The 22,951-nt window shown below is 35.9% G+C and overlaps 1 protein-coding gene across 2 annotated transcripts in view; it reads right to left on the reverse strand.

Moving 5' to 3' along the window:
- MYOM1 (myomesin 1) overlaps nt 1–22,951 on the reverse strand; it is a 163,299-nt gene that overhangs the window by 101,860 nt on the left and 38,488 nt on the right. For both annotated transcript variants that reach the window (XM_036122338.2, XM_078060562.1), the window contains 3 exons: nt 5,481–5,621; nt 1,558–1,879; nt 695–852 (listed from right to left, as the gene is read on the reverse strand). In XM_036122338.2, coding sequence (XP_035978231.2) covers nt 695–852; nt 1,558–1,879; nt 5,481–5,621 — 621 coding nt within the window. The remainder of the gene's footprint in view (nt 1–694; nt 853–1,557; nt 1,880–5,480; nt 5,622–22,951) is intronic.

Consider the following 22,951-nt stretch of genomic DNA (forward strand, 5'->3'; position numbering starts at 1 on the left):
GGAATTAAACAGAAAACATCTTTTTAGGTTGGCTCCATCATTTTCATACTTCTGCTGTCTGTGGCAGGTATTCATGACATATAACAGGAAAGTCTGGAGTTTAGGGATCATCAAGTCATTGACAATTGCAACGAGAAAGAGAAAATGGGTTCTTATTCTTTATGGAAAGAAAATTTCTTAAGACCCCGTATTGAGTAATATCTTCCATCCGGGTCCCTCTTCTGTTTGGCTTTAGAAAGCATGTTGAGATCTCAGCTCATGTGAGGAGTAGAGATGAAGCCCTCTGGGTTTTAATTATCTTTTTAAAAGAGCATTGCTTCTGGTCACAAAATAATACCTATACTGTATGGGAGCAAATTTCTATTTACATTTTATGGCCTATAGCAGTTATAGCCATATATTTTCTTTGTATGTAAGTATGTTGACTATATTTTAATACTTTATGCAATAAAGACCCCTTTTATAACAGGATTATGAAGTATCATAATATATTGTAATGTACATGAGACTGTTCTTTCTTCTCATTCATAAAATATTCATCCTGGTATCCTTTCCTCACTATTTAAAAAATCTGTACAAACTTGTAGGTACTTTCATTGACTCTTGCATATTCACAATGCTGAATATTTTCACTGGAGGTAAAATTAGTTTTGTGTAATAGATTCTATGAGTAATTTTCATACAGATAACATACCATGTGACACGAGGTTCTGGCCAGCCCGATACAGAACAATGTAATTTTACGTTTTCTTTCTCCCAAACAGTGTGGGAACGAGGTTTAATGACAAATTCAGGAGCATGGAGAAGATGATCTTCATTCAACTTTCTGTGAAATGCCTCAGTTTCTTCTAACTATAAAAAAATATATGAAAATATTATGAAATCAAAGTAACCTGTGCTGCTAAAATAACAATAAAAACCCGAATTATCATTTTTCCACTTGGAGGCTTACTTTTCTATTTAGACCAAAGGCCTTCTCTTTTTCCCCGTTTTTAAAAAAGATTTTATTTATTTATTTATTTATTTATTTATTTATTTATTTATTTTAGCAAGGGGAGGGGGAGGAGCAGAAGGGGAAGGAGAGGGACAAGCAGACTCTGTGCTGAGTGTGGAACCCCACGTCAGGCTCCACTCAGGGCTCCTCCCGGGGCTCAATCCCAGGACCCTGAGATCATGACCTGAGCTGAAATCAAGAGTCAGATGCTTAACCAGCTATACCATCCAGGAGCCCCTCTTTTCCCCTTTTAAAAAGATACATTTAATTTTTAACATTCTAAGCCTCAGCAACATATTTTACTTTCCCCTAAGGTAGATTTCTTAAGGTTCTTTAGAACCATAATTTCTGTAGAACCTAAAATTTCATGGAGTTTGAAACTACTAAGTCTGTCTTTCTTTGACCCATACATTTTGATGTCTTTCTCCTTGTTTCCTTTAGTTTTGTTTCTCCAGAAGACTATGTATTTCATCATTCAAAACAAATAAATCTATATGTACACACACATACAATGTTACATGCATTTCTGCATTTGTAAATTACATTAAATTGTCTTTTCTTACTGTCTTTTTCAGCGACAGGCGTTCTGCCTTCTCTCGAATTGTTACTTTCCTTGACTTCTTCTCAAAAGCTTCCTCCTGGTGAAGAGTGGACGTAGACTGTTTGGATACTGAGGACTGTTTGGATACTGAGGACTGTTTGGATACTGAGGACTGTTTGGATACAGTGGACTGTTTGGATATAGCTGACTGTTTGGATACAGCGGACTGTTTGGATGCCGTGATTCCTTCTTCACTAGCAAGAAGATTCCTCTGGGCTATATAAGCAGCAGCTTCCTTAATTCTTTCTTCTTCCGTATCTGTAATTCCACTGACATGCACTTGGCTAAAATATAATAAGAGCAAAACATGGCTACTGTGAATGGCAGTGATAGGATTGCCTAAGTTTTACTAAGTTCAAAGTATCAGAACTTAGACATTGTGTATCATGCCCAAAGAAAACCTGACAAAGAAAAACCTGGTAAATCAGGAGCTAACTCTTCACATACAGAAGTGATCATCACCTTAACCCATAATGGTAACAACAATAATAATACCTACTATGGCCATGGTGTTGACAAGTGCTTCTTTACATACATTATCTCATTTTAAGGCTGCAATAATCCTAGGTAAACTCTATCATTTCTATTTTAGACATATGGTAACAAGGCTCAGAGAAATTAGATAACTTGCTTAAGGTCATTTCATTGGTTTCTTTAGGGTATTTAAATAGGATAGAGTCCATAATAAAAGATTAAGTTATGACTTTCCTTCCAGAAAAGATGACATTATAAAATGAGATATTGTTTCTGTGCCTGTGATTCTGATATGGGACTATGTGCTTGATCTGGATTCTATAACTCACCTGATATAATGCATTGCCCAGAGCTGTTGCACCTATAAATAAATTCTAAATTTACATGAGATCCTTATGCTTACTAGGTTTCTTCAAAGGTTATTTGTGTGTGTGTGTGTGTGTAAACATATTTAACGACATTATTTATGCTTGCACATAGCCCTGATAAGGGAAAAAAATGACCAAAATTTAATTTGAAGGGGTGATGTTTATAAAAGTGACTTGTTTTTATTCATAACTAATGATGATGGCAAGTGACTGGTAACATCCAAAAGTGCTGTGCCTAACGTAGTAGTTTATGATAGAAATTGTGCTATAATTTATTAATGTTGTTAAAAACATGTAGATTATTTTTAACCTCCTTCAATACCTTTGTGGTCAAGCCCAACAGTGAGGAAGTATAATGATTATATTGAAGATTTTCTTGAAATTGAGTCTCCTTAGACTTCTGAAGGCTGAATTTTACCTTTGATTTTCTTATAAGAATAATGATTTCCAAATTTAAGCAAATACTGCCATTATGTTTATAAGTTTCTGGTACCAGAATCTGTGTAGTTTGCTGAAAAAGAGGGCTCAATATTTGCCCAAGTTTGAAATTTCTCATGGAATTTTACTAAAACATCTGGTAGACAAGATTAGCCTACTTTGTTTCTTACTACACTCAGTGAGTAAAGTTTCTTTTTCCTTATCTCTATCTCTCCAAACATTAATAAGGTAGTCTTTACTAAGTAAGTGAGTAATACATCCACTATAATTTAGAGAAAAGGGAAGATGGAAGATTTTCAGTTTAGTGTCTTGAAATAATTATCTCTAATTTCTTTTTAATGAAATAGGAAGTGAATGAATTAATAAGTGAATACAAGACAAACCGTCATGAGAATCTGCTTGGAATTCCATATAGAGGTAAATATATAATAGATTTGAAATGATCTTTGTAAAATGATTTGATATATATAATAATACATTTTATTCAATGCTAGTCTTGCCCTGAGTTGAGACAATTCTTAAATAAGAGAACTTTAAGTTTAAGCTCACATTACCTCTAATGTGACATAGCTCTAGAGGTCAGAATGAAGTCCTGGTCTCCTTACCTTTTCCATGGCAAATAAGCTGAACCTCAGGAAGACTGTATATTTCACATGAGATCCCAAATACACTTAAAAAATATTTTGACCCAGGACAGCAGGAATATTTTTCTTTAAGTAAATATAAGTGTATGTCAGTGATAACCCTTTTATAATCTGGGTACAAAAGCAAGAATATGCTAACATGCTGACAAAACTATACAGCTATAAATTTAAGATGAATTTCACACCTCCCCAATACTCTATCTCAACTCAAAAACCTGCTGGTGACACAAAGTTAACTCAATTTATCTGAGTACAAGAAGTGAAAATTTCAAGTGCCATCCAGAAGAAACAGTATTTCCCAGAAATACACTATAATCACAGAGTGCAGTGTTACGTTGCATTGGCCAATCCCGGCAGACTCAGCTCTTCCATTGCCAGCCATGTAACTTTCAGCAAGTCATTGAGTCTTAATTTCCTTGTCCATAAATTGGTATACTAATACATCTCTAGAGCTGTAGAGAGGACTTAGCAAGATAGTTTATATAAAGCATCTAGTAAGATTCTCAGAAAACAATCGGTACTCAACAAAGGTTCATTTTCCCCCCCATCTTCTTCTTAGATTGTTAATACTGTCAACACCATTACAAAGTGTTATTTTCAACATAGTAGTAGAATATAAGAGATGGATTCATATTTTAAAAAGGAAAAAAGGAGAACTAGAAATAAAACCAACTGAAAGCAAGAAGCCTCATTTCATGTGGTAAAGAGATGGAGAGGTATGCCATGTAGGTTAATGCTAAGTTAATGTGCTTTTTAAATATATATTTTTTTTAAAACAGAGTGGGCTGGGAACAAAGCAGAAAATAAAATATTTTACTCCTCTAGCCTAGCCATCGCCTATAAAGAATGTCAGTGTATATTAAACTAACTGTGGAGAGGCTAAGTCTGGGTAAGCATACTTAGCAAAATATGCATATTTCAATGGAAAGTTCACTTAAAAAAAATCAGAGATATCAAAGAGAAAGCTAAAAATAGCATATTATTTACCCCCTCACCTTCCTAACTATAATCAGAGCAATTATGACATTAGCTTCTGAAACAATTCCAGAAGAAACTATCAGAGAAGAATGAGAAGAAAAACACAGGGAAACAGAGGTAGGTCACCAACGATGACAACCACGTCATTGCCTCCTGAATTTCCTGATGGCATTTGCCCTGAGAGGAAGCCCTCATTTTGAGTATCACCTCAGCTCTGTGGATAGTTCTCCATTCAAAGGAAAATAAACAGGGAAGGCTCTGAAGGTTCCCATTAAATCTTAATTTGGTGTCTCAAACAGGTTTCAAGATTCCTCTAGATATTATAATCATTCCAAAAAAGTTTATATTTTTTTAAAAAGATCACACACACATATTTACCTTATAAACACAGAAATCTGGCATTAATGGACTTGTAATTTCATGATTATTTTGTTTGAAGTTTGCCTCAAGATAAAGAGTGATCTTTTTCACATTAAACAAATACAGGCAAATAGGCAGGCATTCAAATTATGATGCCATTCTTTTACTTAGTCTATGTTATCTAAGATTTTTTTTCTTCCTAATGAATAATAATTAAAACCACACTGGCAACCACAATAGCTTCCCTCTGCCTAAATATAACATCGGATTTTTTTTTTAGTTCATCCAATATTTTATGGTTTTGAACCTTTCTTTCTACTCTAGTGACTATCCATAGTGTCCAATCACTAGCATCCAATGCTCTCCTTCTTAATTTCAGTCAGTTACATAATTAGAACTAAGTTGCTGATCCTTCTCTTTTGTCTTGTAGCCATCCTAGGTGATGGCCGATTTTCACAATGAACATGTCTCCCTCAGTGCAGAGTTCCAAGGTTCCTCAGACCTTTCTCAATCATCACATAGTTAAGTGTTCAATAAATGTCAGAGGCAATTATTATTATTACCTGACAACATTTACTCTTCACTTTCTAATATTTAAGGCCAGGAAGAGAATGCATACGTACCGTCCTGAGAAAATGGGCACTATATAGTCACTTGGCAGATTTTCCTTCTCCTCCCCAGAGAGAAGGCTCTTCTTGGCTCTCTTTGTTTGGGGGCTCAACTTCGATGAATAATCTTCTGACATCAGACTGGAATCTGTAAGTCTGAAACAAAACCCCTAACATTAGGTAATAACCAAAAATTGCATTGAAAATATTAAAAAATGCTTATACAGGGAAGTTTTAACTTGGGGGAGGTTTCACAGAATCTTAGATTTCTAATGTTATAATATCTTTTATCTTTAGAACTAAAGAGGAGTGAGAAAGACCTCAACACAATGCACTCTATATAGACACAAGAAAAAAATAGGTCTATGGTAATTTCATAGCTTTGTCCACCCCCGCCCCAAAAGTTTCAAGGGAAAACAGCAGTGTTTTTGTGATAGTTCCAAATACCCCTTGCTGTTAAGTTAATGTTCAAAATTTAGGAAGTCTATAAAAATGGTTTTATCCAAATCTTTTCACGGGATTGATAAAATATAAAATGTTCTGGATAGGGAGCCCTTCTCCACCAAACCATTTTGATGCGGGACCCCTAGGTTCAACTCTGAGGCCTTTATGTAGTGTAGACAGACTCCTCTCTTAGAAGAAACACTGAGTTCATCAAACAAGAGTTAATATATTTTGTGTGAACACATAGTGTTAAGTAATTCAGAGAGTTACAGGGGTGTGATAAAGAACCCTTTGGTCAGTTCTGTTGTACACAAAAATCCGCCCATGCACATTTGTGCAAATGTGCATTTGGAGGTAGACAGTGTTCTAAATAAACAAAAAAATGTATTAGCATGGCAGAAAACATGAAAGCAGAGATTGCACCTACAGAAAAGGATTGATAAAATCAAAAGTACAATCCGTCTTAATCTTTGTAGTTCTTAAATGAAATGAAATGCATTTTCATTCAAATATATACAAGTGGGCATAAATTTCAGGAGCTCATGGACTCTCTCAAATTAATCCATGGACTCATGTTAAAATCCCCTGGTCTACATTGTAATGAAAGACATTCACAATAGGGAACTCTACCAGAACTCTGTACTATCCTTGTAATTTGAAATGATTCTAAAATAAAACAATATTAAAAAGTCCCCTTGTCTAGAGAAAATTTGGGAAGAAAGTGAAGCATGTGTGTGATATGGCACGGGAAGAGCAAGCTGCCCAGCTGAAACAGAAAAACCTTCCAAACCATCCAAACCTGACCATTTCTCAATCTTTAAGAAGCATTAGGAAAAGCAGAGATGACCTAAATCAAAAGCAGAAGACAGGCCAAACACATACATAGTGCAAAAGGAACACATAATAATGCAAGTAAATCTATCCTCTGCAAGTAGCACAGAACTGCAGGGCTTCTAGAAAGTACAGGGGGGTGCAGTGGTTCTGGGCCTGGGGGTATAGGGTGGACTACTGCCTTTGATCCCCAGAACACAGTGGCCAACTTCTTCCTCTCCCACTAACTAGCTCCTTCCCTAGGGTGAATATCTAGGTCCTAGTGTATGATCAGCATTAAAATTAAAGGTTAGAACCTTCAATTCAAGCTTGAGGATTGGTTACCAATTGGAAGGCTGAGTGAAATTTGTTCCTGGCTGCCTGTTCCAGGCAGCAGCAAAATGACTGCGTTCTATATCCCCAGCAGATTACAAAGTACAGGCTGTGCTAATACAGGTCTAAGTTTAAAGTGGTATTTTCCTTCCCCTCTTTAATTCATTACCATGCAAAATAAAATTAATTTTGGAGTTTAAGAGTTTCTTTTTTTCCTATTTATAGAATATTTTCATTTTTTTCATTTTGCTCTCACTTTTCTGTTTTTGCTCTTTTTTCTTTACTTTCATTCTAGTATCTATAGTCATTCTCATGAGCTCGTATTTTCAACATTTATTTACGTTGAAACAGCTATGATTTGTCATTCTTTTTGTTGTGCTGTTGTTCCTTTTTTGTCATTTTCCCTTTAAGATGAATCTTTGAAATGATGCACTTATTACATAGAATGTGCCAGGAGGTGATTATTCCATCCTCACAGGTAAATCACAGTGGCTGGTTTCTAATATTGAACTTTATGGTAATGATTCATGGAACTATCATCAGTTTCCACTTCATATGTTATTTGGAACAAAAAACTTCACAAAAAGCATTATGATGTTTTATATTATACATATAGTATTATTTAGAAAATCCAAAGTATTTAGAAAAAAAAATCTTTGTTATGCTCTTTAAAGTTTCTTCAAGCTTTTGAACACTAATAAAAAAAAAAGTGCAGGGCGCCTGGGTGGTGCAGTCTGTTAAGTGGCCGACTCTTGGTTTTGGCTCAGGTTGTGGTCTCATGGTTGTGAGACTGGGCCTGCACGGAGCTCTGAGCTCTGTGTGTGCTCAGCACTGTGTCTGCTTGGGACTCTCTCGCTCTCTCTCCCTCTCCTGCTCTTGCTCTCTCTCTTTCTAAAATAAATAAGTAAGCCTTAAAAAAGGAAAAAGGCATGTAAAGGATTAGAGGTTAAAATACTATGCCAACAGACTATTTAACAATAACTCACTTATTGAAGATAGCAAACAAAACTAAATCAGAGAAACATAAAGCTTTAAGGAACTATATAATAACCAGTGTAACTAATTATTTGAAGAAAAAGCCATCAATAGTCTATTTTGTCATGATCCATGAACACTGAAGTCTAACATCTTACTCTATTGAATTCTAAAGCTGAATACTGTTTTTAGAGGAGAATGTTTTAAGAAGAATATGTAAAATTTTAATTTCTTTGAATTTAAATCAAAAGGTGAAATAAGAAGCAAAATAAGTCAGTCAGAGAAAGACAAATACCATGTGATTTCACTCATATGTGGAATTTAAGAAACAAAACAGATGAACAGAGGGAGAGGGAAGGAAAAATAAAATAAGATAAAAACAGAGAGGGAGACAAATCATAAGAGACTCTTAACTCTAGGAAACAAATTGAGTATTGCTGGAGGGGAGGCAGGTGGGGAAGATGGGGTAACAGGGTGATGGGCATTAAGGAGGGCACTTGATGGAATGAGCACTGGGTGTTACATGCAACTGATGAATCACTAAATTCTACCCCTAAAACTAATAATACACTATATGTTAACTAACTTGAATTTAAATAATTTTTTTTAAAAGATGAAATAAGGTTTTGATAACCTCTTGGGTGTTTAGTTTTATCTAAATTTTGAAAATCCTCCATCTTAAAGTCAGTTTCTGAGTAGACATGAACTTTGATATGCATGGATCTATTGGGGTCTTTTAACTATTAAAACTACAATTAATGTTCTTTATGTACTGAGCTTAAATCTTGAAGCTTTCTGAATTTCAGTTTATGAAGGCAATGAAATTAAGCAATAGTTAAGGATTGATTTGTGTGTGCATACATGCACTTGCACATCTGTAACTGTGTCTAAGTACAAATTCTTGCACTCTGCTACTAACTGGGGTATGTCCTCTGCCTAAATTTATGCCTAAATTTAACAGAATTTAAAGAAATGTCATGGTGTGTATGGCATCATCACATCTACAGCCAGCAGCACCACAGAGAAGGGATGTAGCCAAGGTAGAGAGAGCTCTCTCTGGTAAGCCTATTTCTAACTCAGAATTTAATTCAAATATTGAACAATGACAAAAGATAACCTTCTGTTCTTTCAACTTCATAATTATACTTGACAGGAAAATAAAGAACAAAACCACTTATAAAATCTCAGAACTGGAAGAGATCTCAAGGATATTTATAACAAGCTCCTCATTTTATAGATTTGGAAGACATAAGAGTGCCTTCGTAACTTGCCCGTGTTCACACAGCAAGTTGGTAGCTGAAGTAGGGACTAGCACCCATCTAGGTCAGTGTTCTTACCACTATACCAGTGGTCTCTGACTTTTGTGACTGAGTACTCCTAATCCAAAAATACTGGGGGCATGCCACCTACATATGTTTATTTATATGTTCTATGCATATACTGCCATATAAATAGTCACACTTTATGAAACATTCAGTCAATAGAAACATTTTAGAGACCAAATTTGAGGGGCGCCTTGTTGGCTCAGTTGGTTAGGCATCTGCCTTCGGCTCAGGTCATGATCTCAGGGTCCTGGGATTGAGCCCCGTGTTGGACTCCCTGCTCAGTGGGGAGTCTGCGTCTCCCTCTCCTCCCTGCTCCTGCCCTCTCTCTCGCTATCTTTGTCTCTGTTTCTCAAATAAATAAATAATCTTTAAAAAAACAAACAAACAAACAAATTTGATTTAAAAAAAAATAGTAGTGCTAATATTTCTTCCTATCTTTCCATGGTTTGCCTTTGTGGACACCCCACTTTGGAGATCATAATACTGTATCACACTGCCTGTAATGACTCCCATGGTGATTTGTTATTCCTGAATTTATTCACAGGTTATGAAATCATCACAGTTCAGTTGAAAATATAGCATTAAAAAACTCATTAAATTTTACATGAAATAAAATGTTAGTTCCTTAAAGTTATGTTTGTAGTCAACATACAATTTGGGGGAAATTGTCCTAGTTCCCCAGGATGAGTAACTTTATTCATACTTACATTAAGTAGGGATCTGCTTATTGGCCAAATCACTTTCCGAAAGTGTCATAACCTATTGGCATGTTCAGAAAAATGATGGGCTGTAGGCATTGTCTTTTGCTGACACTGCTCCCAAACCCTGCATCACCCATCCCTATATGCTCGGGTTATAGTGCATTATTGCTTTCTCTATCTTTCTCACTGCCTATGACCACTCATAGAGATGAACAGTTTTAGTTATCTTTGTATCTGCATTGTGTCCAGTGCCCGAAGGTGTTCAATAAATTTTAATGAATGAAGTGAAATCATTCATCCTCCTTTCATCATACCCTAGCCCAGTGATTCTCAACCTTGGATTCACACCAGAATCTGCTGAGGAGTTATTAAAAATGACCAATGTAGAGGTGGGACTTCTAGTATGATGGAGTGAGTACTTCAGCAGTTACTCTCCCCAAAAAGCAATGATAAAACTGGATACAGGTGTCAAAACCAACCCATTCAGGGCTCTGAAAATCAACCAAAGGCATACACTACACTGAGAAGTAGTTATTCATAAAAAAGCCACTGAACTTTAGGTATGAACAATGGAAGTCTACATGGCATTCTGCCTAGCTTTCTCCCCTCCCCTCTCCCCCAGCTCAGTTTATAAGGTATTTCTATCAAAATCGAAAAAGGCATGACAATCAGAATGTTCACTGCCAGAGCAGGCTGACCTGATTTGGAGCAGAACATGTTAAAACTTCACATCCAGCAGCATTGTGAGAAACACTAGCAATCTAAGTGGTAAACAAACAAGGGAAGACCAGCAACTCAGTTAGCCTCAGGTTCCAATCATGGTTGGAAAAAGCAGCAGATTGGCAGATCAGCCAGCCATTTAATAGGAAGATCTGGGAAAAAAGACCACCATGGGAAGCCTTCCAAAGTTCTCCATGTGCCTGCAGAGGAAAAACTGGATAGGACTCAAATTATCCACACATCACTGGCTGACTAATCCTGTGTTCACATGCAGAGGACAGACAAGAGAGTCTAGAGGAAAGCAAAGCCAGAATGTATATATTTAAAAGTTACCTGAACTTTAAATATCCTCCCTAACATACATACAGATCTACTGCCAGAGAGTGAAAGCTTTTGTCTTAATACAATATCTCACCATTCATTGACTGGTCATTAATCTATGCAAACGCAATGTGATCCCTATGAATTCAGGTTTAAAAATGAGAACAATAATTTAAAAAGCAAATTGAGTAGAGACATCAGCAGTCACACAGTTTACACACACACAGTAAACAGATTCTATAAGTGCATTTACACAAGTTATTAAAACCAAAACACAATGACAACACACTTAAGGGAAAATTCAGAATCCAGAATTGCTACAATATAATATCTAACATGTCTAATTTTTAACAACAACAGAAATTATGGAACATGCCAAGAAATAGGAAAATATAATCCATACCAACAGAAAAAAAGCAGTAAATAAAAACTGTCTCTGGGTGGACCCTGATGTTGGATTTAACAAAGACTTCAAAGCAGCAATTATAAATATGTTCAAAGACTAATAAAGGAAACCATGTTTAAAGAACTAAAGGAAAGTATTATGACAATGACTCAAAAGAAGAGAGAATGTCGACAAAGACATAGAAATAACAAAATGGGGGGGGCACCTGGGTGGCTCAGTCGGCTAAGTGTCTAATTCTTGATTGCGGCTCAGGTCATGACTTCAGGGTTGTGAGATTGAGCCCCATGTTGGGCTCTGCATGCAGGGGGAGTCTGCCTGAGATTCTTTCCCTCTGTCCTTCCCCCACTCATGCTCTCTCTCTCTCTTCCTCTCTCAAATAAATAAATAAAAACTCAAATTTATTTAATTGAGAGAGAAAGAGAGAGAGCACAAGCAGGGGGAGTTGGCAGAGGGAGAGGGAGAAGCAGGCTCCCTCAAGGAGCCTGACACGGGGCTCAATCCCAAGACCTCATGATCATGACCTGAGCCAAAGGCAGACGCTTTACTGACTGAGCCACCCAGGTACCCCTAAATAAATAAATATTTAAAAAAAAAAAACCCAAGAAATTCTAAAATAGGATCAAATGAACATTGTGGAGTTTAAAAGTATAATAACTTTAATGAAAAATTTATTAAAGGGACTCAAGAGATTTTAGATAGAAGAATAAAGAATCAGTGAACTTGAAGATAAAAATTATCCAGTCTAAAAAACAGAAAGATGGGATGCCTGGATGGCTCAGTCAGTTAGGCATCTGCCTTCAGCTCACGTGATGATCCCAGGGTCCTAGGATTGAGTCCCACATCAGCCTCCTTGCTCAGTGGGGAGCCTGCTTCTCGCTTTGCCTGCCGCACCCCCTGCTTGTGCTCTATCTCTCTGATAAATAAATAAATAAATAAAATCTTTAAAAATAAAAATAAAAATCAGAAAGAGAAAAGAATGAAGAAAACTTTTAAAACCTTCAGAGATCTGTGGGACAATATTAAACATACCAATATATGAGTAACAGTAATATTGAAAAGAGGATCGATAAAGAGTAGGAAAATATATTCAAAGAAATAATGGCCTAAAGTTCCCCAAATCTGATGAAAACTATTACTCTATGGATCCAAGATGCTCAATAAACCCAGGTAACATACACACAAAGAGATACACACCTAGATAAAGCCAGAGAGAAATCTTGAAAGTAGCAAGAATAAAATGGTTAATCACATATAGGAGAAAAATATATTAATCGTTGACACTTTATCAGAAACAATATATCCCAGAAGGCATTGATATGATATATTAAGTTCTGAAAAAAAGTTAATCAAAAATTCTATATTCAGAAAGACAAAAGCAAAAATAAACTATTGGGACTATACCAAAATAAAAAGCTTTTGCATTGTAAAGGAAACCATCAATAAAACAAAAAGGCAACCTATTGAATGGGAGAAGATATTTGCAAGTAATATATCTGGTAAGGGATTAATATCTAAAATATGTAAAGAACTTATACAATTCCACATAAAAAATCTGATTTAAAAATGGGCAGAGGACCTGAATAGACATTTTTACAAATAAGACATACAGATGGCCAACAAACACATGAAAAGATGCTCAACATCATTAATCGTCATGGAAATGCAAATCAAAACCACAGTGAGATTATTGCCTTATACCTGTCAGACTGGCTAGAATCAAAAAGACAAGAAATAACAAGTGTTGACAAGGATGTAGAAAAAAAAGAATCTTTGTACATTGTTGGTGGGAATGTAAGTTGGTGCAGCCACTGTGGAAAACAGTATGGAGACACCTCAAAAAATTAAAAATAGAAATATCATATGATCTAGTAATTCCACTATTGGGTATTTAACCCAAATAAAATGAAAACACTAATTCAAAAAGATATATGCACTCCTATGTTTACTAAAGTATTATTTACAATAGCCAACGTATGGAAGCAGCCCAAGTGTCCATTGAAAGGAAGCAATCAACAAAACCAAAAGACAACCAACAGAATGGGAAAAGATATTTGCAAATGACATATCAGATAAAGGGCTAGTATCCAAAAATCTATAAAGAACTTATCAAACTCAACACCCAAAGAACAACTAGTCCAATCAAGAAATGCGCAGAAGACATGAACAGACATTTATGCAAAGAAGAAAGTCAGGAAATGACAGATGTTGGCGAGGATGCGGAGAAAGGGGAACCCTCCTACACTGTTGGTGAGAATGCAAGCTGGTGCAGCCACTCTGGAAAACAGTATGGAGGTTCCTCAGAAATTTGAAAATAGAGCTACCCTACAACCCAGCAATTACACTACTGGGTATTTACCCCAAAGATACAAATGTAGTGATCCAAAGGGGCACATGCACCCCAATGTTTATAGCAGCAATGTCCACAATAGCCAAACTATGGAAAGAGCCTAGATGTCCATCAACAGATGAATGGATAAAGAAGATGTGGTATATTTATACAATGGAATATTATGCAGCCATCAAAAATGAAATCTTGCCATTTGCAACGATGTGGATGGAACTAGAGGGTATTATGCTAAGCGAAATAAGTCAATCAGAGAAAGACAATTATCATATGATCTCACTGATATGTGGAATTTGAGAAACAAGGCAGAGGATCATGGGGGAAGAGAGGGAAAAATGAAACGGGACGAAACCAGAGAGGGAGACAAACTATAAGAGACTCTTAATCTCAGGAAACAAACTGAGGGTTGTTGGAGTGGAGGGGGGAGGAAGGGATGGGGTGGCTGGGTGATGGACATTGGGGAGAGTATGTGCTATGGTGGGCGCTGTGAATTGTGTAAGACTGATGAATCACAGACCTGTACCCCTGAAACAATACATTATATGTTAATAAAAAAAGTCATTCTTATATATATATTCTATTCCATTATATATAAATTCCATTATATATATATTACATTACTTTATATATATATAAATATATATAATGGAATATTACTCAGTGATAAAAAAAGATAAGATCTTGCCATTTACAACATGGATACACCAAGAAGGCATTATGCTAAGTGAAATAAGTCAAAGATAAATATCATGTGATTTCACTTTATGTGCAATCTAAAAAACAAAACAAACAAAAAGCAGAAACAGACCTATAAACATAAAGAACAATCTGATGGTTGCCAGAGGCGAGGGGGTGGGAGGATGGGCAAAATGGGTGAAGGGGAGTGGAAGATACAGGCTTCCCATTATGGAATGAATAAGTCATGGAAATGAAAGTTATAGCATAGGAAATATAATTAATGGTACTGTAACAGTGTCATATGGTAACATGGTAGCTACACTTGTGGTGAGCAGTGCATAATGTATAGACTTGTTGAATCACTATGCTGTACACCTGAAACTAATGGCATTGTGTGTCAACTATACCTCAATAAAAAATTCAGTATCTAATAAAATATCACTCAAAACTAAAAGCTAAGTAAAGATTCCCAGACAAATAAAAACTGAATTGATTGCTAGCAGACCTGCCTTACAAGAAATGCTAAAGCAAATCCCTCAGGTTTAAAGGAAATGACACCAGACAGTAATCTGAACCCACACAAAAAAATGAAGAGCACCGCAAAGCAAATAACTGGGTAAATATGTATATGAATATATATATATATTTTTTTATTCTCTTAAATTCTTTGAAGATATAAGATTGCATAAAACAATAGTTAACACAATGCATTGTTGGGTTTATAATATATATAACTGTAATATATATGACAGTAGTTCAAAAGGCAGGGGAGGAAACGAAGCTATATTGGAACAAAATTTCTATTTCTACCAGTAATAAATTACTATAAATGTGAAGTAGAATGGGATGAGTTAATACGTGTATTATAATTCCTAAAGCAATCCCTTTAAGAAAAAAACAAAAAATACAGTTAAGAAACAAAGAAATTAAATGGTACACTAAAAATATCTATTTAACACAAAACAGGGCAATAAAGGAGGAACAAATGAACAAAGGATATGAGATATACCAAAAACCCCACAAAAGTACCAAATGTAAGTCCAGCCATTTCGGTAATTTTATTAAATGTGAAGGGATTAAAAACTCCAAGGAACAGCAGAGATTGTCAGAATGGATTTTTAAAAATCCAATTGTATGCTGCTATGAAAGCCACACCATAAGTTCAAAGATATATAGGGGCACCTGGCTGGCTCAGTTAGTGAAGCATGTGACTCTTGATCTTGGGATTATGAGTTTAAGCCCCACGTTGGTTGTAGAGATAACTTAAAAATCATAGCTTCAAAAAAAAATTCAAAGACACACATGTGCTAAAGTAAAAGAATGAAAAAGATATACTGTGCAAATGATAACCACAAGGAGCCAGAGAGGTTATATTAATATAAAAAAATATACTTTAAACCAAAATATTACTAGGGACAGAGAGAAACATTTCATAATGATAAGAGGGTCAATTCCTCAGAAAAGTATGGCAATTACAAATTTATATGCACCAACAGAGTCCTAAAATATGTGAAGCAAAAAGTGACATAATTGAAAGAAAAAACAGAAAATTAAAAATGACTGGAGACTTCAATATGGTACTCTCAATAACTGATAAAACTAGACAAAAGCAAGGATGTAGGTGTCTTAAATAACATTATCAATCAACTTGACCTAACTGACCTTTCTAGAATACTTTACCCAATGGCAACAAAGTACATATTCTTTTCAACATTCTCCAGGACAGTTCATATGCTACCTCACAAAACAATCTCATTTTAAATGGATTTAAATCATACAAAATATATTATCTGACAGCAGAAGAACTAAATAAGAATCTATAGAAGAAAGGAATTTAGAAAATCCTCAAGCATCAGGAGACTAACAACATACTTCTAAATAACTCACTTATGAGAAAAGAAATCACAATGGAATTAGAAGATATTGTGAACTACATGAAAACAAAAAAACACAACATATCAAAATATATGGGATACGGCAAAGCAGTGGTTAGAGGAATGTTTATAGCTTTAAGTGTCTATCTTAGAAAAGAAGAAAGGTCTCAAATTAATAATTTAAGCACTGTAAGAAGTTTGAAAAAAGATTAAACTAAACATGAAACAAAAAGAAGGGAGATATAATAAAGATTAGAGAAGAAATCAGTGAAATAGAAAAAAAGAACAACAACAAATAAAATCAGTTAAACAAAGGTTGGTTCACTGAAAAGATCAAGAAAATTGACAAACCTTTCACTAGACTAACCATGAAAAAAGAGAGAAGACACAAATTACCAAAGTCAAGAATGAAAGAGGAAACATCACTACCAACCCTACAGAAATTAAGTGGCTCACAAGCAAATGGTAGATGCATTTATATCAAGAAATTCAATCACTTAAATGAAATGGAAAAATTCCTATAAAGACTCAAATTACCAAAACTAGCTTGAGAAGAAATTAAAACTCTGAATGGACGAATAATAAATTAAAAAGTTGAATTAGTAATTTAAAATCTTTGCACAATTAAATGGCTTCACTGAAGAATTCCATCAAACATTTAAAGAAGAAATAATACCAATCGCTTCCTAATTTCTTCCAAAACAGAGGAGAAGGAAACACTTCCCAACTTATTCTATAAGGCCAGTATTACCCGATATCAAAGCCAAACAAAGACATTATAGTAAAAGAAAACTACAGACCAATAACCCTCATGAACATAGATGCAGAAATCCTTCACACAATATTAGCAAACTGAATCCAGCAACATATAAAATATTAAACTAAGTGGAGTTTATCCCAGGTATGCAAGGTTGATTTACCATTTGAAAATCAATTAGTGTAATATATACCATATTAATAGAATGAAGAACAAAAATCACATTATCATCTCAATAGATGACAGTATTTGACAAAATTCAGCATTCCTTCATGTTAAAAACTCTCAATAAAACAGGAATAGGAGGGAATTTCCTCAATGCGATAAAGGCCATCTATGAAAAATCCATAGCTAGTATCAAATTTAATAGTAAAAAATAAATGCTTTCCTCCTGAAATTGGGAATAAGGGTATGATATTTGCTCTTGCACTTCTATTCAACATTGTATCAGAGTTTCTAGCCAGGACAGTTTAAAAAAAAAAAAAAACAACTAAAAGGAAGAAGTCTATCTTTAGTTGTTGATAGAATCATGTATGTAGAAAATCCTAAGAAATACAAATACACACAAAAATGCTAGTACTAATAAATTAGTTCAGCAAGGTTACAGGATACAAAATCAAAACACAAAAATTATATTTCTATGTACTAACAATGAACAATGCAAAAATACAATTAAGACAACACCTGCATTCACAATAGTACCAAAAATATAAAATATTTAGGAATAACTTTGACAAAGAAGTATAAAACTTGTATTCGAAAATGATAAAACATTATTATGATAATGGTGAAAAAAGATCTGAATAAATAAATATTCCATGTTCATGGACTGAAAGACTTGACATTGTTAAGATGACACATTTTTCAAAATTGTTCTACAGTTTCAACATGATTCTTATCAAAATCCCAGCAGATGTTTTTCTTTGTAGACATTGACAAGGTGATCTTAAAATTTATATAGAAATATGAAGGAACACATAGGCAAAAGATTTTCCATAAAAGAGGAACTAAGTTGAAGACTTATATTCACCCATTTCAAAACTTTTTCTAAGCAACAGTAATTAAACCCCTGGGATACTGGTGTAAGGATAGGCATATAGATCAGTGGAACAGAACTGAGAGAAACACACCTTTCTATTTATGATCAATTAATTTTTTATAAAGTGCCAAGGAATTAAAGGGGAAAGAAAGTCTTTTCAACAAATGATGCTGGAACAATTGTATATCCATATGTGAAAGGATGAGTTTAGAACTTTACTCAATATCACACATATAATTTAATTAAAAATGGATCAAATTTCTATATGTAAAAGCTAAAATTATAAAACTCTTAGAAGATATGAAAGGGGAGCCTGGGTGGCTCAGTTGGTTAAGCATCTGCCTTCAGCTCAGGTCCTAAGATCAAGCCCCAAGTTGGGGCTCCCTGCTCAGTGGGGAGTCTGCTTCTCTCTCTCCCAGTCCCTCCTACTTGTGTTCCCTCTCTCGCTCTCTCTCTGTCAAATAAATAAATAAAATCTTTAAAAAAAAAAACAAACCATCCTTCTTGGCTGTCTGCTCCTCGAGACAGCCACTCCGCGTTTCTCATATCCGAAGTTCCATCTCTTTCATCTTCAGGACCCCCTAGAGGGTCAGGAGCAAGCACTTGAAGTTTGCAGTCTCTTTTTCCATTTCTACTTTTCCATCAGCCACATTTCTCCCTCTTGCAAAACTTGAAAGAATACTTTATTTGGGGTTTTACGAAAAGGTTGTTTTGGATCTACTTTTGATTTAAAACAACTTCATTCAATGATCCTCCTTTGATATGGGTATCATGTCAGGCTCAACACTTTCTACTGACATTTCAATTTTCCTGTTTCCCAATCTCAACACTTATGGAGGTTTCAGGAGAACATCAAAGTTAGTAGATAAGTAGGAGGCTTTGAGTCCTTTCTTTTTTGCTAATATACTTTGCAGAAAAAGCTACTTATAAGATATAAACATGAATTTAGTTTGATCAACATCACTCTTGAAATTTACTGACATGTAGTGTCATAACAAACAACCACCCTTGGGTTTTTTGTTTGTTTTGCATTATTTGCCTTATACTTATCCTTTCTCCCCCCCTCTCCATTTCTTTCTCAGCAACAGAAATATCTCATTTTTAGTTTTTAAAAAATGTTTAGTTACTTAAATAGGAATATAACCACAATTTTTTCTTCTATTTATTGCTTTATTTTTCCACTATTTAAGTTTCCACTGATAAGTAACATTTTTGGTAACTTTCCACTGATAAGTAACATTTTTGGTAACTCTCCACAGCTAATGTATAGCCGTGATCTAAAAGCAAATACCATGGGGGTCCGAACCACTTCTCAACATGAATGTAGAACAGTCATATGTCCCAGAAAAAGCGGATGAGTAAAACACTGAGAGATTTAAATATTTTGTGGTTCTTATCTACATATATCCTTCAGTTTTTATCCATTTCTGACTATTTTAGCAATTGATCTAGATTATGTCCTATTTTTAAGCAGAAGTGAAAGGGTTTACTCCTTATTTCCTTGATATTATATTATGCAGGCTGTTTGAAGATAGTATCAGGAGAAACCTTATAAAGTCTAAATCTGTGAACTAAAAATTTTCCAGGACTTTTAAAAGTTAGTCTTACTAACTTATTTACAAGGCAGCCCAGAAACCCACATCCCGCCCCACTTTGAGGATGGTCACTATGGTGTCATGGAAGCTACCTTCCTCATTTGAAGTGCTCCTGCTTTCTCCTGTTTCATCTAGAAAGGCTGCTGTGGAAAAGGTCAAGCCTGTTGCAACGGCTCCCATGGGCTTCCAGAGTTCACAGACCTCTGTGGGGAAGCTCAGTTACACCTCGCTGCCCAACCAGCCAGGAACAAAGCTAACATTTCACATCAGAGCCTGGGAGATACCACTTTGCCCTTCTTCCACTTTTGGCTGACTCCTTCTATTCCTACACTATTAAAGGACATGCCTTCCTCTCACAGGATGGTTCACCTGTCTGGGGAAGATGAATGCCATTCTGGAAGTATCTTGTATCATCTAAACTTGGATTTAACTTGCAAAAGAGCCCAGCAAATAATATTTTTTGGGTAATAAAGCATAAGTAGCAGAGAATGAGCCAACATCTTTCCTGGCCTCAGTGTAAGGAAGGGCTTGAGTTAGATGAACTTTTGGTCTCTTCCTGCTTTGCCCATTTCACAGTTCCATGGATCTACAAACTGGTGATTATATGAAGCTGGTATTATCAGGAGTGATACTCCTAGGGACAGGAGACTGAACATGGTGAGGGCTACTCTCCTTGGACTCAGGGTATGTCTTTGGGATTCAGTGCATAATTGCCTTTTAAAGAAGCAAATAGCAATAAACTTGCCTATTTCGGGGGGGGGGGGAAGTAACTGGCTTTTCCGCTTTCATTAGATTTTCCTCTGACCTTCTCTGATCACATAGGAAGTAATTTAATTCATCATTTTCTGGGTACTTAAATTCTGTAAGACAAATCCCAGAGCGTTGTATTGATTTTTGTAACCCAGAAACCATGGTGCTTTTTCCTTATATATATAATAGTTAAACTTTTATTTAGAGAAGAGGCTATAAGACTATTTCTAGAGGAGAAAAGATAAGAATACACAGCCTGGATATATCAGTAGTTTTCCAAGCAAACTTCATTTCCCATAACAGTCTATGGTTCAATAATTTTTTGTAATTCAGATTCAGCTACTTGAATCTACAAGTGGACTCAAATCCCCATACAACTATGGTTATTTCAGGTACTTTTCTTCTTAAGTCCCATAAAAAGCACTAACAATGGGACAAGCTACTTTGTTGGATCTTGGGGAATGGAGAATAAGCATATGGTATTACCATCATCACATTACCTAAAGAGAATCTTAGAAAATTCATTGTATACAGAAAATCTATATGGATCTTTTCACAGCCTCAAAACTATGTGGCTACAGGAGCTGAAAAGCCCTATGAAAAAAATTGGTGGAATTCAGAATTCAGCAATAACTAACAGACCACCATATCTGTTCTGTCTGCCCATCTGCTCCTGCCTGGACTATAGCATTAGCCTCCTACCTAGGTAACCTGCTTCTGCTTGTGCACCAGTCTGTTCTCCACACAGCAGACACACCGATCCTGTTACAGCTTAAGTCAGCTCATATCATTACTCTTCCCTAAACTTTGTCACAACTCCTTCCCTCTAACTCAGAATAAAAAATTCTTACAATGGCCCACAAGACCCTATATGGTTGGCCTTGCCCTAGTATTACCTTTCTGACATCTTCACCTGCTCTTTCCCTCACTCCTCCATTCCCTCAGTGGCCTCGATGCTGTTCCTTGCTGAAAGGCCTTGCAGTGGCAATTCCTGATGCCTGGTGCACCTTTCTCCCAGAGAACTCCCTCTGCTACTTCATGTCTTTGCTCAGATATCACCTTCTCAAAGGGGCCTGCCCCCCATACCTGATCCTTCTTAGCCTACTCTATTTTTTATTGCTTCCATAAAATCTACTACCTTCTAGCATGATATAAAATTCAATGTCTTTTTTATTATGTTTATTGTTTATGGCCTGTCCCTCATGCTAGAATATATGCTCCATGAGGGCAGGAACCTTTGTCGGTTTTGTTCAGCAGTTTATCCTAAGCACCTGGCGCAGTGCTTAGCACACAGGAGGCACTCAGGAAGTATTTGTTGAATGAATGACCAATACCTAGACTTCAGTGACTGTCCCCATGCGCCAGCTATTACACTAAGAACCTTATGTCATTATTTCTTTTAGACTTCGCAACATGAGGGATGAACATTTTCCCCACTTCACAGATGAAGAAACTGAGAGGTTAACTAGCTCCTGAAGTCACAAGCCTAATTGCAAGGAAGCACAGGCTCATTTGACCCCAAAGACTATCCACTTTGCATTATAACATCTGGAAAAGAATATGTAGAAAGTGGATACTAGTCTGATGACAACAGCTGAGGTCAAGACACAAAAATGTCCACAAGGCAGTAGATTTCTTTGCTAACGTCTTTTGAAACCACACCAGGGTGGGAAATGGAGCAAGTTCTCAGGTCCCCCTCAGTCTCTGCTGCAATCAGACCTGCCAATAGAAGATGAGGGCTTCTGTGTTTAGTGGTCTCTATTTTTGGCACTGGTATCTTCTGTCTGAATTGGAATTGTTTTGAGCATTAGCGTGTTCTTTGCAAACTATAATAGTAGTAACAACCGAGAGGAGTTGATCAATGTGACATGAGTGCAGGTGAGGGCACAATTTAAGGTTAGGCAGAATGCCCCAGGCAAGTCACTATGTCTGATTCTAAGTGACAAGTTAAACAGTCTGTGAGGTTCCAGGTTTGGCATTCATGAATGCTCCTAGGATCGCCTGTTCCCTACTCTGAATCTTAGTTATTCTGGTGTTCAACGGCCTCTCCACAAGAAGGGCAAATAAAAGGAAATATAATGAAAAACTATATATTGATGCTTTAAGAAAAATCTGGTGGCCAGGAGGTCAAGGGGAGTTAGCTGATTAGAACTGTCACTGGGTACCCATGAAAAGAGTGGAGGGTTTGGGGTAGGATGGGGGTTCAAATCATCATTCTACCACTTCTTAGTGCAAGAGAGAAAAGTTATTTAATCAATTTGGTCTCTGATTTTCTCATTTTTAAAATGGGGATATAATTTCTACCTCTCAGGGTTATTGTAAGGATACAATGGTACAGAGGATGCTGTGCTGAGTTGCATCATATGGGTTTAATGTCAATCTGTTTAGAATCAAGCAATTAAATATCTACCATT

The sequence above is a fragment of the Halichoerus grypus genome, chromosome 13 (genome assembly GCF_964656455.1).
Source record: "Halichoerus grypus chromosome 13, mHalGry1.hap1.1, whole genome shotgun sequence".
NCBI classification, from domain to species: Eukaryota; Metazoa; Chordata; class Mammalia; order Carnivora; family Phocidae; genus Halichoerus; species Halichoerus grypus.